The sequence below is a fragment of the Platichthys flesus genome, chromosome 23 (assembly GCF_949316205.1).
Source record: "Platichthys flesus chromosome 23, fPlaFle2.1, whole genome shotgun sequence".
NCBI classification, from domain to species: domain Eukaryota; kingdom Metazoa; phylum Chordata; class Actinopteri; order Pleuronectiformes; family Pleuronectidae; genus Platichthys; species Platichthys flesus.
Window position 1 is genome coordinate 17,173,449 of NC_084967.1, and position 16,272 is coordinate 17,189,720.

Genomic DNA, 16,272 nt, shown 5'->3' on the forward strand with positions numbered 1-16,272 from the left:
AACATATCTGTGCTATAGAGCGTCAGACAGCGTGGGATCTGAACCAATGACCATGAGCTGACACGGGCACCTTCCACCAATCAGACGGCTGTTTTCCTCCAAACTAATCCACACCGACTTGTAAATGAATTCCAATCAGTTGTTTGAGTGAGTTTTACCTCAGCACTGCTCGCATGTCATATAAACATAAATATATATATATATATATATAAATAAAAGAAGCTTTAATGACCTTTACTCTCTGAATGTGTAAGAAGCAGGCGTGTCCATGGTTACAGATGCAGCCTCTGATACTTTAATACCGACAGTGGAAATCGTTCATTCACCTGAGCTGTTAACACCAGAAACACCACCACTTCACTCCAGAAGAGGAATAAAACGAGTTTTAAAAACAAGTTGGAGACGTAAATTCACTTGAGAAGCAGCGAACACACTAATCGATGACGATCTGCTTGAGGAATGAATAAAAAGACGCCTGAGGACAAACTGCACCCAGAGCAGAAACGATTTTTAACAGAGAAAAAGGAGGAAAACAACTTCTCTCTCCACCTGAGGAGTCGTAAAGAACTGGGCCCATGATGCAACCGAGAGCAAGTGGAGCAGAATGAAAAAAAGAATCAATGAATCCATTCTTCTTCAAGGGCCAAGAACACGACGATGGAGGACGTGGTCGATTGAGACGGAGCAGAACAGAGAGGAAGAGAGACCTTGATAGTGAATCTGAACAAAACCAGATTCAGCTCCACGTCCCAGAGTTTTCTACTCTGCTCCAGTTTATTCAAACTGTTTTCAGAGCTCCTCACGTGTTCCTGACATGCTCCTCACGTGTTCCTCACATGTTCTGCAGGTTCTGTATATGAGAACAAATGTCTGAGTCTGTGTCTCTGGAAATTTTCTGGAACTTTTCCACAGCCTCCTGGTAAACTGTCAGATGGTAACACACTCTCCACGTGGTTCTGGTTCTGTGATGTTAACATTCAGTTAACTAGCAGCACAACAAAATACCAAAAGCTCAACGTGTCTGATGTCACGTGAGAGGATCCAGACACATGCAGCAGCCGTTTGAGAGGATTCAATGATAAACTTCATGAAGCTTCTATGACAGCGACGCTCCGTGTTTGACGTGTGCAGGTGACGAGCACAGCAGCCGGTGTGTGAGCGTGATCAAACTAAACTGTTATTTTGTGTTAAACTATTGTAGTTGTTGGTTTATTATTCAGAAGTTGTACAAGTGTAGGAGCCTGGACTCGCCTCTCGTCCCAGAGACTTCCTCACTTCTGGTTTTACATTTAATGGAAATTTGTTAAGAGTTGGGGATTTACTAACATTTGTATATTTAAGTTTGTTTTGAACTTTTCACAGTTATTGTTTCAATCTTCAAGTTCCACAACATAAAACATGTTGTTGTTGTGGTTAACCGTTTTGTTTTGGCAGCGGCATTGGAAAAAAACTAATGTTAACCAACTCCCCTGTCTCAGTGTCACATGAACAGATCGAAGAAGAAGAAGAAGAAGAAGAAGAAGAAGAAGAAGAAGAAGGAGGATGGTTGACAACATGGACTCAACGTCCAAAGCTCAGAGAGAAACTTCCCTCGATCCCTCAGACTGTGACCATGAAACGACCTCCAGGCCTTCGTCTCCCTCGTCTCCCTCGTCTCACGTGTCTAATTATTTATTTTTCACTCGCTCTCTAATGAAGTTGGAGGAGAGTTCAGTTTGTGTTCTTCTGTGAATCGGAGGTTGTGCTGTGGATGTTCACTCATGTGCGGAGGAGCAGTAAAGGTCACATGTTGTGCTGCGACCACAGAAGGAGCAGAGAGGAGCCAGGAGGAGTGATTCAACGCGAGGAGGCCGAGCTGCTGCTGACTGGGCTTTCTGTGTCTCTCTCTTTTCTCTCCGCCGGCCTCCCCTCCCCCCCTCCAAACCAAAAACAGCATCAAAGCAATCAAAATGGTAATGTTCGGCATGAATGAGGCCCATCCCCCCCTCCTCCACCTCCTCCTGCACGAAACTCTGCAGACTTTTCTCCTCTCCTCCGTGTCGGAGGGGGGGACAGGACCACCCCCTTCTCGCTCTCAAAATGGAAGCTTCCACTACCAAAGTGAAAGAAGAAGAATGAGGAGAAAATACTACAACACAAACATCAGGAGTCAGAGGGAGGCGGAGGAGGATAACAGAATAATAAAGATCAGAGGATGAAGGGATGAGCTGCAGCTTCAGAGAGAAGCGAGTTTAATGTGTTGAACAAAACTGCATTCCACCGGAAACGGCCTCGCTTCCAGTCGAGCACAGCGAACCGGGCCTGGACTGGTTGAACTGGTTCGATCCAACTCGACGGCTGTTGAATAAACGAGTCGCTTTAGCTCGAAGAGCAGCGGAGGGGGAAGTTGGGTGCTCTGCTGCCGGGCCGGGACCGACCGGCGGGGCGGTGCAGCGGGGCGGTGCAGCGGTGGAAGCTAGAGGAGCTGACCGAGGTGCTGAACGCTGGCGCAGCCTCCTTCAGCCTCCAGCTCCGGCTGCACCTGCCCCGGGAGCCGGGGCAAACTTCCCGGACACACTCACAGGCCGTGCGGGTAAAACGCAAGGGGAGAAAAAAAAAGTGAAAGCGTAATGTGGGCGAATCGGAAGGCACCGGAGCGATCATGTGACCGAGCAGAAATAAGAGCAAAGTGTGAAGTAACGAAGATTTAACGCAAAGAATAAGACGCAGAAATATTGAGACGCAATAGAAACGAAGCGATGAGCGTCACCTTCAAACTTCAGCCATGATGCTGGACTCACACTCAGCTGATCCACACACACACACACACACACACAAAATGGACGCTAACATTTCTCAACATTACACAACTTTGAGCTGAGGAAGAAGCTGCAACACAACAACAACACAACAGAGAAGCAGGAGGTCATCGGTTCTCTGAATCTGCCTCAGACCAACACCTCCCCTTCCTCGTCGAGGCATCAACACAATAATAAAAGTTGCCGTTTGCAGCCGAGTGGCCGTGAAGAAGAGGAGGGTGAGCGGAAACTGGTAAAGTTTCCCGGCTCCATGTTACCTGTGGGTCCTGCTTCATCTGTGCAACTAGTTCACGGGCCTGACGGAGCAGACACCGGGGGAACCAGCTCAGGACCCGGGGAGGCTCCGAGGGAAAGTGCCCGAAGTTTAGTGTGTGTGTGAGGGGAAACAAAGCGGGGCTGACGGCCACAGACAACCGGAGTCCTCATAAATATTCAGGTCGCGTCCTGATCTCCACACACCACCACCTCCTCCTCCTCCTCCACCTCCTCCTCCACCGCATCACAGCTTCACATTCCCCCAGAAAACAGCTCCCACCGCCGGGCAAACTACTCCCCGAAGTGGCCTGGACCACCGCGGAGGTGCCGCGCGGCGGTGAGAGCGACCCGCGGCCGCCGCTCCCGGAGCCCCGGCGGCGGCAGCGCGAGCTCCGGCGGCCCGGGAGAGCTGCTCTTCCTCCAGGAACAACACCATGTTTCATACCTGATGACATTGGAGCTCCACTTGCAGCGACTCGCGCGGGCCCTGGACTTCCATGTCCCCGCCACACAGACACTTTTCTCGCACTTTCGCCGCCGCCGCCGCCGAGTTCCCGGGAATTGAAAACAGTTTTTCCGGCACAATAACAAGAGAAAGAACAACTCCTCAGCGCAGCGGCAAGTTCTCTGTTCGCAGCCCCGGACTCATCACACACTTTCCGCCCCGCGCTCAAAAGTGATCCAAACCCGGCGAGAGCCGCTCCGCGCCCGGCTGGATCTTCCCCGGAGCTCGGCCCAACGTCGACGGGTCCCGGCGGGCGGCGACCGGCGGTTCCGTCTGTAATTTTAAGTTGAAACGCGGGGACTAGATTTTGTCCGAGTGCGCGGCTTGATTTCACTTTGCCTCAGGAAAAGTTGCGCTGCGGCTGTCAATGGTAATTCTGAAGTTCCCGGATGTGAGAGGGAGGGGGGGGTGAGGGAGAGAGACAGATAGACAGCGAGACCCCCCCCCCCAACAGACATGCGCAGTGAGTCAGTAAAGTAAACTACACATTTTACTCTGAATGTATTTAAGAGATCAAATAATTATATTATAATTATTATCAGTTCAGGAGAAGTAATAAGAATAATAAAAAGAAAACAAACAATATAAACATGGGAAATGTAGAAAATGGGAATAATATAAACAAACATGTGACAAACGGATATAAGAAAACTGCACAGATGGAAAATGGTTCCTGCTCGAGTGAATGTGTTAATCCCTGAGTGACAAATTTGGCCTTTAATCCCCATAATTACTTTTATTTTAATAAACTTTCCTCTTCCTCTATTTAACATATTAAAGTGTCTTCATTCAGGAGTCAGTGTGAAACTGCAAAGAAAAAACACAACTGTCCCACAACATGAGAATATACAATATACACAATATGCTCAAAAGTCAACAAATAGATGGTTACGATGAAAATAAGAGTAAAGACGAAAAGAAATCAGTGTAAGAAAAGTATATTTCAAAGTAAAACACAAACATTAGTACTGTTCTCTCACATATTTAACAGCATCCTGTACATAAACTGGATAAATGATCTGTTTGACACAAGTATTATACACACTCAGAAGTCACTTTATTTGGTACAGCTGTAAAATCATATATCAAAAGCATCAGGAACATGGCAGCTGCAGACTGAGGCGAACAGAGGAAGAAACGAGGGGAGGAGGAACAAGTAAAACGTGCAGAGATGAAGAAGAGAAACAGCATCTCTCCGTTTGTTTCCGTCTTCATCTTCTCTTCTTCTCTTCCCGTCCTCTGGACACAAGCTGAGCTGCTATTGGCTGAAGCTACTGCTTCATAGCGCGAGAGGAAGGATGAGCCAATCAGGAGTTGGGAGGTCGGAGTGACGGGCGTGTGGACCAATGAGCGTTAGAGAATGCTGCGTGTGGGCGGGGCCGCAGGCAGCAGTGTGAGAGTTGACGAAGAGGAGAAACAGAACAAACCAGGTTTTCACTGTGATGAAGCTCAGCGGGGACGCAACATGGCGGCTGATGGATCTGATCTGGAGTCAGCTTCACTGCCAAGTGCACTCCAAGATCTTTACCGTAAAGCCACGAAGAGCTGGAGAGACCGGGTTTCCCTAACGATCCACACGCTCACACACACAGACACACACACAGAGACACACACACGGTGTTAAACTGCCGGATCTGTGTTTTTATGGGTATGTTACAGTATATAAGTCTCTATATTCCCTTATGATTAAAACCACATAAAAACAGTCCCTTAAAACCAAGTTGCACCAAATCGCATAGTCTCATAAATATGAGTCTTTCCAATATTTTTCATCAGGTCCCTGAATTATTCTCTGAGAAATCAGTGAAAATGTCAGAAAACAATGCAGAGAAGAAAGTGAACGAATTCCTCTGTTCAGGATCAGCTCTGAAGTTTACTGAGCTCTCTCCTGACTGAAGAAGTAGATCACAGAACTTTAGAACAACCTCAGAACATAACATAAGTGGAACCATATATAAAGTAAATAATATAATAAAGGTGGTTTGAGGAGCCGTGGATCCTCTTCACCGACGAGCAGCTCGTTGTGAGCGTGATGAGGCGGCGCGTGGACATTAGAAGCTTCTTCATTAGAAGTTCTGATATTATGTTCTGCACTGAGCTGCAGGAGAATTAAGAGTCGATGGAAGCACAGACTCACAGATAGTGAAGATGAGGAGGAAGGGGCCGTGTGTTTATTTCCAAAAGAACCTCCTCGTCATGTCATTTAGCTGCAGGAGGAACCTGCTGCCCACAGAGCTCTGTGTGGACATGTGGCACAAGCAGGTCCACAGCTGAGGCCTGATTCCAGCACACACACTCCATCACTGCAGAGCTGACTCTTTTATTTGTTTCCTCCAAATGGACAATTGGCAAACTGCATCTCTGCAGCTCGCAGTCGCAGCCGCGGCCAAGAACTCCTCCTTCACCGCTGATGAGAAGATACTGTGACATTTGTGAGGATCCTGTCTTTGGGCTTAAGAGAGCTTTGACATAAATGTCAGCCAAGAGCAGTCAGAGCTCTGGCAGCAGAGAAATCACTGCATTCCCTCGTCCAGGAAATAACCGGCCTGCTGTAAGAATGTGGAGAAAGACCTGATGAAGCTATGGGCCCCTGAACACAGAGAGGGGCCCCAGCAGCAGGGCCTTCACACTGAAAGACCAGAGTCCAGGGGCCCGTTGTGTGATGCACCGTCCCTGAGAGTCGCCTCTTTCCAAACACTCATCTGTTCTGAACTGTGAGCTTCTGTGTCGTTGTGGTTGTTTTGTCGTGCAGAGCTTCTTTCAACTGAACAACAGTAAACACAAGTTCTCATCCTGGACTCGAGCTGCTGAACCAGTCGGAGCAGAGCGCCTTCTGCTCCTTGGAACGGGAAACATTCATTGTTCAGCTGGAAATTGTCATGCGGAGATAATATGCTGACATAATAATGACTCACTGTGTTTTTGTGTGTCAGAAACACGCACAGCAGCAGGACTAAAGACTATCTCTGGTTTTATTACTTTAGGAAGCTGCAAAGATTCACAAAGAAAAAACGAACATGGAGAGAAAATCTGCTCAACAATAATTAATGAACTGAGGAGCTCCACACGACAAGTCATCAAAACAACTGTTATCACCAACATGACAGGGAATCGACCTCGAAACACCAGCGACAAACTGGGTAAGAATCATTAAAACCTTCTTTATGGTGTTCGTCTAAAGAGACTTCATCCTGAGCTCATATTTAAAGATCACAAGTTTATCAATTCATCAATTAGTCAAGGAACAATTTAATTATCAGGTAAAACTGCTGAATATTGACTGGTTCAATCTGCGAAGAGAGAAGACAACACAACTGGAAATAAAGATGGACGACATGATGGCCCTCAAAAGTGAAGCCAGAGTGTGGATTGCCCCCTGGAGGCTGGCTGCAGGATAGCTCAAAACATTCTCCTCCATGTTATTCAATGGGACACGTGAGAAGACCTTAAATAAATGTTTGTGAAAGATGGTGTTTGTAATTTTAGGTTCTTCTATAATGTGGTAGTTGTTATTAATATATGATTTCTCATAGGGTCAGATAATAACAAAACTGATGTTGTGTTGTAGTCGCATATAAAAAAGTAACATGGAGACGATCAAACAATCTCTTCTACGTGTATTTTGACCTCAGTTCTTCTGCCATGAGGCTCTAGATTTGGGTAAATAGACAAAAATGAAGATTTCAAACTCGAGCTGGATTTTAAGAGGACAAGTGAAACAGTACGAGTTTTATCTTTGTGAAATTCAGATCAAATTAAATCCTGTTTGAACATAATCCTCTGGGAATAGATGAATCCCTGAGCGTGAGGATGAAACACTAAGAGAAGTCGTACACAGTCAGACACAGGCTCAGTGGAGGTGAGAGATTTAAGATTTGAGGATTCTGTTGTTTTTATAACGACTCACTGACAGATTTAAAACCTCTGCAGCCGATCACTGGAGCAAGTGAGAGGATTTAATAGGACTCAATTATTAATCAGTGTAATTCAGTCATCTCAGTGTGACGGTTCTGTTTGGTGTCGGCCGAGCCGCTTCACTTCAAACCCGACTGTTTGCAATCAGGCGTTTTAAAGATCACATGGAGATTTCCCAGGTGAAGAGTCGGGTCACAGCCTGAGAGGCTCTGAGCAGCAGGAAGCAGCGAGCTGGCAGCTCCGCCTCCAGCAGGGAGACATCACACACTTCATACATGGATCACACGTGAGGAACAGGCCGCCGTCAGGGCTCATCGATCCACGCTGCAGGCTGGCGAGTTTAGGGATTTCCCAGCATGCAACACTTCACTTCTGACCTTTGAACCTTCAGGTTTGGCTCTGGAATTGAGCTTTTACAATCCCAAAGCAAACCGGGTGAGACGTGGCTGGTCACCGTGTCCACACGGCGGCCATGTTGCTCTGACGTCTGACTCCAGCTGGAGCTTCACAAATATGACAGATAGAAACTATGAGACTCGACAACTAAAATTCTAATTCAGTAAATTCCTTTTAACAACAAAAACAAAATACTTCTATGACCTCCACCAAGATTTAATAACATGTCACCACCTTTACCATTTCACAGCCAATCAGGCTTCTTTTCAAACATCTTAATATAATCGGCCTCCAACAGGTCCAGTGTGGGAGCAGTGGTTATTATGGGTGAAGTTAGTTCAGTACATCTGTCAGCCACTAGGAGGCATTACGTTATTTTCCTGATCCAGAAACTCAGATTAATTAAAAACACATACGACAGATGATTAAAACTTGTCGTCTCACCTTTTTAAAATGGAGATGGTATTTTGGGATCATTAGGACACATCAGTTCTGCTTCCTTTTAATTTGTCACTGTACTAATTACTGTCAATGAATTCAACCTAATTATAGCTTCATTTGCTGAGGCCTAATTGACACATAGATCTGTCTGCCTAACGGCCAATTAGAGACGAGACGCATGAAATAAGACGACAGAGGAAATGTGGAGGTCGGCGATGATTATTACCAGAAGGACAGGTTTCCTTTTTACACAAACAGAAAAGATAAATGTCCACAGAGCCACAGGAAACATAAAAAAATGTTTTACCTGCAGTAAAATGTATCATTTATTCATTTGTTCATTATTTCTTCAACAAACAGGAATAAGTAAATGAAGGAATGAATAAATCAGGGACCATGATGAATGAATGATCCAATGAATAATCAGATGTAAGAGTCTCTCTCTCTCTCTCTATCCCTCTCCCTCTCCTTCTCCCTCTCCCTCTCCCTCTCCCTCTCCCTCTCCCTCTCTCTCCCTCTCTCTCCCTCTCTCTCTCCCTCTCCCTCTCTCCCTCCTGATCAACAGTTTTTATAGTTTCTCTTCCTCTCTGGGAGCCGTCGGCTTTGATTCTGCTTCAAGCTCCTGGGACCCGACTGGACTGGGCCTGAGCCCAGCAGCTGGTCCAGACATCAGAGGAGCCCCGCTGAGAGGGGCCCCCCACACTGAGCTGAGGGCCCCTCTCCATCTCATCAAAACACTGTAGTTCTCCTAACGCAGCAGGAAGTGACGCCTCTGCTGGTGAAGCTGCTCGACAAGAAGCTTCTACACACTCATTTAATCAGGAATTCATTATCCAAGAAATAAACTGAAAATAGTGACAAACGCCAGTTTCTCTTTTTTCCACGGTTTCCCTCCACTTCCATTCTTTATGCTAAGCTAAGCTAAACACATCCAACACATTCATCTAAACAGAAGAAAGAGTCAAACCGTTCCTTTAACTAGTAATAATGACTTGTTATAGGGAATATGATAATTATACTCTTTGTTTAAGACATTTCAGGGCTGAAATCAAAAACATGTTCATTTGTAATAAATTATTTGGGGAGAAAGTATAAATTTATCTCAAGGATCTTTTGTGGAGACTTTTCTCTAACTGTGGTTGATAGTTGAAATCCTCCGATGCTTCCTGGGACCTTCATACACATTTAAATGGTCAAACGTGTTTTCATAAGATTTGAACTAATCTCCCATCATGCACTGTGATGTGTTGGTTCTGCCTCTTCCTCCTACATTATACAGGTTCTCTCTCTTTTCTGCTGCCAACTCTTTGGGTTTTCTCCTCGCCAGCTGGTCAAGGGTCTCCTGCTGCCGCCGGGGCCCACAGCGCACTTCCTACTTTCTCCAGCACCTGTTCCTGTTTGGCAGAGCCGAGCGGGATCCTGAAAGCTTGGAGACCAGCCATCTGCTGCCCAACTCTGCACCATCCCCGTTTCCCCCGAGCCGGAGCTAGCATCAGTTCTCCTCTCAAACACACAAGGCTGTGAAAGACCAAGTGAAACACTCTGTAAATCCCAGAGTCGTCGTTTAGCTGAGGTTAAAATCAAAGATGTGCAGAGCAGCTGATTTACCAGCTGCAGGTTCACTGACTGAGACCCGTCTGTCACATCTCACAAAGTTACTCTGACCTTCAGTCTCAGAAGAACAAGGCAACAGAGGACCTGAAATCTGATTTGATATCTCATCACATTCTGTTCAACATGTTTCCAGTTGTTATAGTTGTCATGATACTCCTCTGTTAAAGTTTGAAGACACAAATTAACTCTTCAAATATTGAGCTCATTATTACGTTCAGAAACATGTGTTGACTTTTCACTGCGCATCAGAAACGTGTCATTCTGATCTGATGTGCAGCCTACGTTGTATGATTCAGCTTCATTAAAATAAACTGAATATGAATATGAAGAAATGAAACAATATTTTTCATGAAAGGATTTTTATTTATAAAACATCCTAATTAAAATGTACTAAATATAAATAATTCATCTTAAATTAAACATAATTGAAGTCATGGTCGAAATGCACTTTATTTAAATAAAGATCAATTAAAATCAGAGTGATATGAATAACGTCTCCATTTCTAAAAGTCTGTTACTGACTACATTTCCCATGATGCCCCACCGCGACCTTTAGTGCGCATGGCAAAAAGGGCGGGACGCGCGAACCCATGCGGATGTTCCGCTGCGTAAAATGGCGTCTTGAGCGAGACTCGATCCAAACTCTGAGCTTGTTTCGTTTGTTTCGGTTCATTTCTTTTCTTACCTGAGTTGCTGCCGGAGCCGGTGAGCCGGAGCTTCTGCCCGGAGCAGGTTCGAGTCCCTGCGTCTCCAGGAAACTAAAGTCCGCTCAGGTACGTGACCAGCCGGCTAAAGAAGAGCTAGCGTTAGCAACCGGGCCCGATTAGCATCGAGCCCCGCCGCTAGCTCCCCGGCTAGCGGCCACAACATGGAGGCTCGACAGCCGGTTTAACTCGATAACTGACCCGTTACCCTGGGTACAGACACAGGTAACTGACCCAGGTAACCACTGACGAGCAGAACGTCACTCGCTACAGACGGTTAGCATGAAGCTATCTGAAGAGTAACAATGAACTCAAGAGAAACTTTAATCAGGTCTTTAACGAGATGTTTAACGAGCTGGGGGGGGGGGGGTGTATATGTTCTGGATGTTTTTACACAGATTATATTCAAAAGAGTTTAAATAAACTAAGTGAAAGTCTCGTTCGGGTGAGTCAGAACCGGAACTGGGTCAGGAGCCATTTATATAGGAGGCCCGCACCTGCAGCCAGGTGACACAGACCCACGTGTATGAACATATGACAAACACAGAAGCTGAGAGATGATCCACCTACAGAAATGCATTAAAATGATTTGAACATTTTAACCATTATATTTTCTAGGAGTAGTATTAGAACTGAACATTAAAGGGTGTAAAGGAAGTGATGTCATTAGGCCTCAGGTTTTCTTTGCCCCTACATGACCTGACGTGAAGAAGACAATGTAAGAGGGTAAAATACAATAAGTTGAATCAGAGAGAAATGCACTGTGACGTGTTGGTAGGGGGGGGGGGGGGGTCAGGGAACCTGTCTGTCACCTCATGTCGTGGTTCCCTCGATCTGACGCACTCTACATTGAAGTTGTGTAGCGTGACTCTTGTTGCTTTGTGTTACACAGCAGCTGGGATGGCGAAGAGGATCGCTGACAAGGAGTTAACGGACAGGAACTGGGATCAGGAGGAGGAGGGAGAGGAGGTGAGTCTCACAGCCAATTTCTGCACATGCCTATAATAACCTTTGACCCTTTATAACGTGGTCCCTCTGTGAATGCAGCTCAGATCTGTGATTTATCCCAGTTGGGACTGTGATGTATTAACCTGTAGCTTTAATCCTGATTTATAGGCCGGGCAGTTTTCAATTGCCAGCCAGGATGTGCTGAAGAGCCGAGTGGTGAAACGAGCCAAACGCCGCAACGCTGGAGCCGAGGTGAACGTCACAGAATCCAACCTGTGAAAAGAGAAACCTGCTAAACACACCAGAGTCCAACTGGGAGCTCATTAATAATGTGTTTCCTCTGTTTCAGGGCGAGAACAGCGGAGCTTTCAAAGGGTTCAAAGGGTTTTCTTTGACCAAGCCGGCGGCGAGCAGCGACTCAGCTTCCACCGACGCGCCTGCCACCATGTTCTCTGGGTTCGGGAACGGAGGAGGCTTTCAGGGCCTCGGCAGCCTGACCAACGGAAACGGCTCCAGTTCGCCGTTCGGAGGCTTCTCGGCTCCGGCTGCATCCACTGAGTCGCCAGGTGAGAAGAAACCTCACAGCTGACGTGTTTGATCAGGACACGCCGAGCTTTGTGTTGATGTTCTTTGTCGTTACACACGCATTCTTTGTGAAGCAGTTTGTGTTCACATTAGAAACCGGCTGTCACCTTTCGTCTTCGCCTGTTACGACGACTTCAGCTTCTCATCGTAATGGTGGAGTTTCCTCTACGTGATAACTAATGAAGATGGTTTATGTCAGGGCGTAGATGTGTAGCAGTTACACACTTGTTGTCATGAGCGGACGGTTTAGAGGTTTTCTGGTGACGCGGCGGTGACGGATGTTAAATAAAGAAAACAGCTGTTTGGTCTGAAGGATTTTCTGATCAGAGGGGCGACATCACGTTTTCAGGTTCAGTCTGACAGACAGAAAAAGAACAGCCCGAAGGAAGCAGCTCCGGTTTGAGATGTTTAAGTTATAGTTTGATTAAATGTCTCAGATGTTTGATGGTGATCAGACATAATGAGAATACTGACTATGTATTTGTCTTAGTGAGATTTAAAAAATGATTTGTTGGTTTCAGTTGATGAAACTTTCCCCAACATCCTTTGTTCTTCAGTCCTTTGTATTGAGGGACAAGCCTTTGTGTTGCTCTAGTTTTGTGTTTGAAGTGATCAGGTGGTTGCTCTGCTTCGTGTTGAAGCTCAGTTTCTTCCTCAGTGTTGCTCTGTGGACACATGAAGGGAAAGTGCTTCGTTGTGGAGGCTCTTGTTTTGATGTTGGTGTGTAATGGAGCTGAATCAGCGCCGCTCTGTTCATGTCGTGGTGTAGCTGCAGGGCGGGGGGGAGGGGGCGCTGCTGCTGCATTAGAGGGGGGAGGGGTCTCTCTTCCTCTCTCCTTCATCCATGTGTAACGTTTCTCCCTCCATCATCTCAGGTCTGACGTTCAACGGCCCCTCCTCCGAAAAACCCTTTGCTGAAATCATTGCCAAGCCAGTCAATGGCTCCTCCCCCAGTCCGGCTCCAATCTTCGGCATCATCAGCGGCGGCAGCAGTGTCGGCAACAAGGAGTACAGCCGGCAGCTCACGGCGCTCAACTGCTCTGTGCGCGACTGGATCACCAAGCACGTGAACGACAACCCTCTGTGCGACCTCAACCCGATCTTCAAGGACTATGAGCAGCACCTGGCCAGCATCGAGCGGCAGTACGGAGCCGGAGCGGCTGCTGCAGCTGCCGGAGGCTCGGAGGAGAAGAAGAAGGCAGGGACCAGCTCAGCCACTCCTCCTCCTCGCTCCTCTTCCTCCTCCAGCAGCCCGGCGGCTCCGGCTCCAGCCGCTGCCACTTTGTTCTCCTTTGGCAAACAATCCACAGAGGACTCGACCCAAGACAAAAGCTCCACCACCGCTCCGATCCCCTCCGGCATCACGTTCAACTTCGGGAAGAAGGTGGACAGCTCCGTCCTCGGATCCTTAGGGTCCAAATCCATGTCCCCCGGCTTCTCCTTCTCCTCGTCCTCCAGTGCCTCCTTCAGTCAGACCTCCATGTTCGGAACTCCGGGATCTGCTGCTCCTCTGTCCTTCAGCGGGACGAAGGCTGTGGACGCTCCGCCTGCAGGTAACCAGCAAACTGATGTCTGTCCCTGACTGTCTGGAGGAGACTATCGATTTACTCTACAGACAAACGTCTCTGATCAGAGCTGCAGCAGAACATTTATTCTTTTCCATTTAAAATTTAAGGATTTAACATTTAGCTTATTGAAAAAAAGATTTCTTACAGAATTTATAAATGGTTTAATAATTGGAGTTTCCAGATTGTCAGATCTTCTGCAATTCACATGATACAAACCGAAGCTCTGAATTGATTTGTTCTGAGACAAACTCCGACTGACGGACGAACCTGAAGATGTTTAGTTCACATCCGAGATAAAATGCTTCTATTAATTATTTTGACTAAATGCATTCACTTTATTTCGGCTCTGAGGAAATAGGATAAATCAGGTTTTATGAAATAGAAGATTTTAAAGTCACCGTTTAGTTTTTTGTTACTAAAAACAGTTTAATTAGTTTAACGAATAAGTGATGATTTCTGTTGTCAGGACACAAGTTGACTCTTAGTTTCGATTTTGTTTTTAACTTTCAGTGGAGAACGGAGAGGAGGAGTCGGAGGAGCCACCGAAACCTGACGTACGAGAGGTGAAGGAGGACGATGCTTTCCTCTCCAAGAAGTACGTACCACTTATTAACGTCTTCTTCATGTCCATTAGGTTTCATTAGAATGATAATAAACATTTTGACAGGAGAATCTATCAATATCTAGATAAATGTGGTCAGAAACAGTAGCTTCAGATTTAAATTCTGAGTTTTTTTTTGCTGTTATTGCTTCAGAATATCTTTAAAGATGTTTGTTTTATTTCTCTGCATCAGGACGATTGTTAAACCAAACTTCACTGAATTTAGATTTTAATCACACAGACGCTGGAGATTAATCAGATTTCTTCTTTTCTGTCCTCAGGTGTAAAATGTTCTACAAGAAGGACTCAGAGTTTAAAGAGAAGGGCGTTGGAACTCTGCACCTCAAAGCCATCGAGGAGGGGAAGACTCAGCTGGTGATTCGGGCCGACACCAACCTGGGTGAGAAGCTTCATGTGTTCAGGGTTTGATGAAGAGAATCAGTTTCTCACAAACAGGATGAGGGAAGTGAGACGAGTCCAGTTGATCAGAATAACGCTGAACGACTGTTGATGATGATTCTACTCACATTCGTGGGAATTATTTTGAAAGTGAGAGGAGGATTTCATTTAATAGTAAATTATTTACATTTTAAACATGCAGGTGTTGACTAATTCAATTTGAAACTAAATGAACAAACAGCTCCACCTGCTGGTGAGTCAGAGGAACTGCTGCCTCCTGGTTCTGTAACCACACGAGCCAGTGCAGTAAAACACATGAAGAAGAATCAACACACAATTGACAAAACTTTAAAAGCCGAACAAACTAAACACTTTCTACTGATTGACGACATCTCGTGTTTCTTTTCACAGAATCTGATTCATGTGCAAATGTATAAACTTCTTCTTCTCTAACGACCGTTTCTCTCCTCAGGAAACATCCTGCTCAACATCTTGGTGTCGGCGTCCATGCCGTGCACTCGAGTCGGTAAGAACAACGTGATGGTGGTGTGCGTCCCGAACCCGGTCATCGACGACAAGAACCCGACCTGCCCCATCCCGCTGCTCATCCGGGTGAAAACTGCAGAGGAAGCCGACGAGCTCCACAAGACGCTGGAGGAGAAGAAGGCCTGAACACCCCCCACCCCCCCCCCACCCCCACCCCCGAGCTTTTAGCAGCTTCCCCTGGTCGTCCTCAGATTTCCTCATCACGCCGGTTTCCCCCCCACACTCACCCAACACACGCATGTCAGTGTAAATAACTCATCCTGGTAGATCAGCTGTTCCTCCACAGTGAATTAGTCGTCATACTGTGAACTCTTTTATTTTGAAAGGTCAGAGCCGCTCGCTGCTCCTCGACTCCGCCACATTCCTCCGCTCGGGCGCTGCTGCTGTTAAGAAACAGGACGATGAATCTGATCAGTTTCACTTTTACTGTTTTAATCGGGTCCCGAGCGACTGAACGTGTGAATCAAGGAGAATCATCGTGATTAGAGTTCGGATCGTGCAGAACCTTCCATCGCCACCACTGAGGGTTTGGGGGGGGGGACTCCAAACGAAGTCCAGTCGATTTGGTTTTACAAATTAAACACTCGCAGTAACAGTTAATTTTTATTCTTTTGCTCTGGAAACTATTTATTGCGTCGGCGGCTTCCTGAAGTCGCCGAGTGGATCTGGTGTGAATGTTTCCTCTGACGAGCGACTTCTGTCTGTTGTTTTCTAAGTGTCCTTCGTGTGGCCCGTGGTCTCGGCCCTGATGAGTCATGCTGTCATAGAACATTTGTAAAGAGGAATAAAAGGAAACAAACACTCGCTGAGTCGTCATTCTTCAGCTTCACGTGTCAAACAAAGAGTTTCAGTTCCTCTAACATCAGGTTTACTAAGATCAGAGAAATGTGTCACACGTCTGAGTCCTTCTGTTTATCTGGAATAAAAAGACTGAAGGCCGAGGTAGACGTGTTGACCCTCTTCCTGCACGTGTGTAAGTGGTGTGGCCGAACCATGT

General features: G+C 46.4%; 2 protein-coding genes across 5 annotated transcripts in view; one reads left to right on the forward strand and one right to left on the reverse strand.

Annotated features, from left to right (window-relative positions):
• The window catches only part of phf21b (PHD finger protein 21B), a 39,887-nt gene extending 36,039 nt beyond the window's left edge, over nt 1-3,848 (reverse strand). For 2 of the 3 annotated variants that reach the window (XR_009920098.1, XM_062382826.1), the window contains exon 1: nt 3,499-3,846. Coding sequence is in view for 2 of the 3 variants with exons in the window: in XM_062382826.1 (XP_062238810.1) it covers nt 3,499-3,552 (54 nt within the window). In the remaining variant the exon portion in view is untranslated. Of the gene's footprint in view, nt 1-3,498 lie in introns of all 3 variants that reach the window. The other variant, XM_062382828.1, reaches the window with a different exon arrangement.
• Nucleotides 3,849-10,502: 6,654 nt separating this feature from the next.
• On the forward strand, nt 10,503-16,079 carry nup50 (nucleoporin 50). Of its 2 annotated transcripts, none has more exons than XM_062382573.1 (8): nt 10,503-10,697; nt 11,521-11,597; nt 11,745-11,828; nt 11,926-12,142; nt 13,037-13,714; nt 14,240-14,324; nt 14,612-14,730; nt 15,202-16,079. In XM_062382573.1, the coding sequence occupies exons 2-8, from the start codon at nt 11,529-11,531 to the stop codon at nt 15,399-15,401; spliced, it is 1,452 nt and encodes a 483-aa protein (XP_062238557.1). In that variant the 5' UTR covers nt 10,503-10,697; nt 11,521-11,528; the 3' UTR covers nt 15,402-16,079. The 2 variants fall into 2 exon arrangements, with proteins under 2 accessions (XP_062238557.1, XP_062238558.1); XM_062382574.1 differs by having other exon boundaries at nt 11,524-11,597.
• Nucleotides 16,080-16,272: the final 193 nt, after the last annotated feature.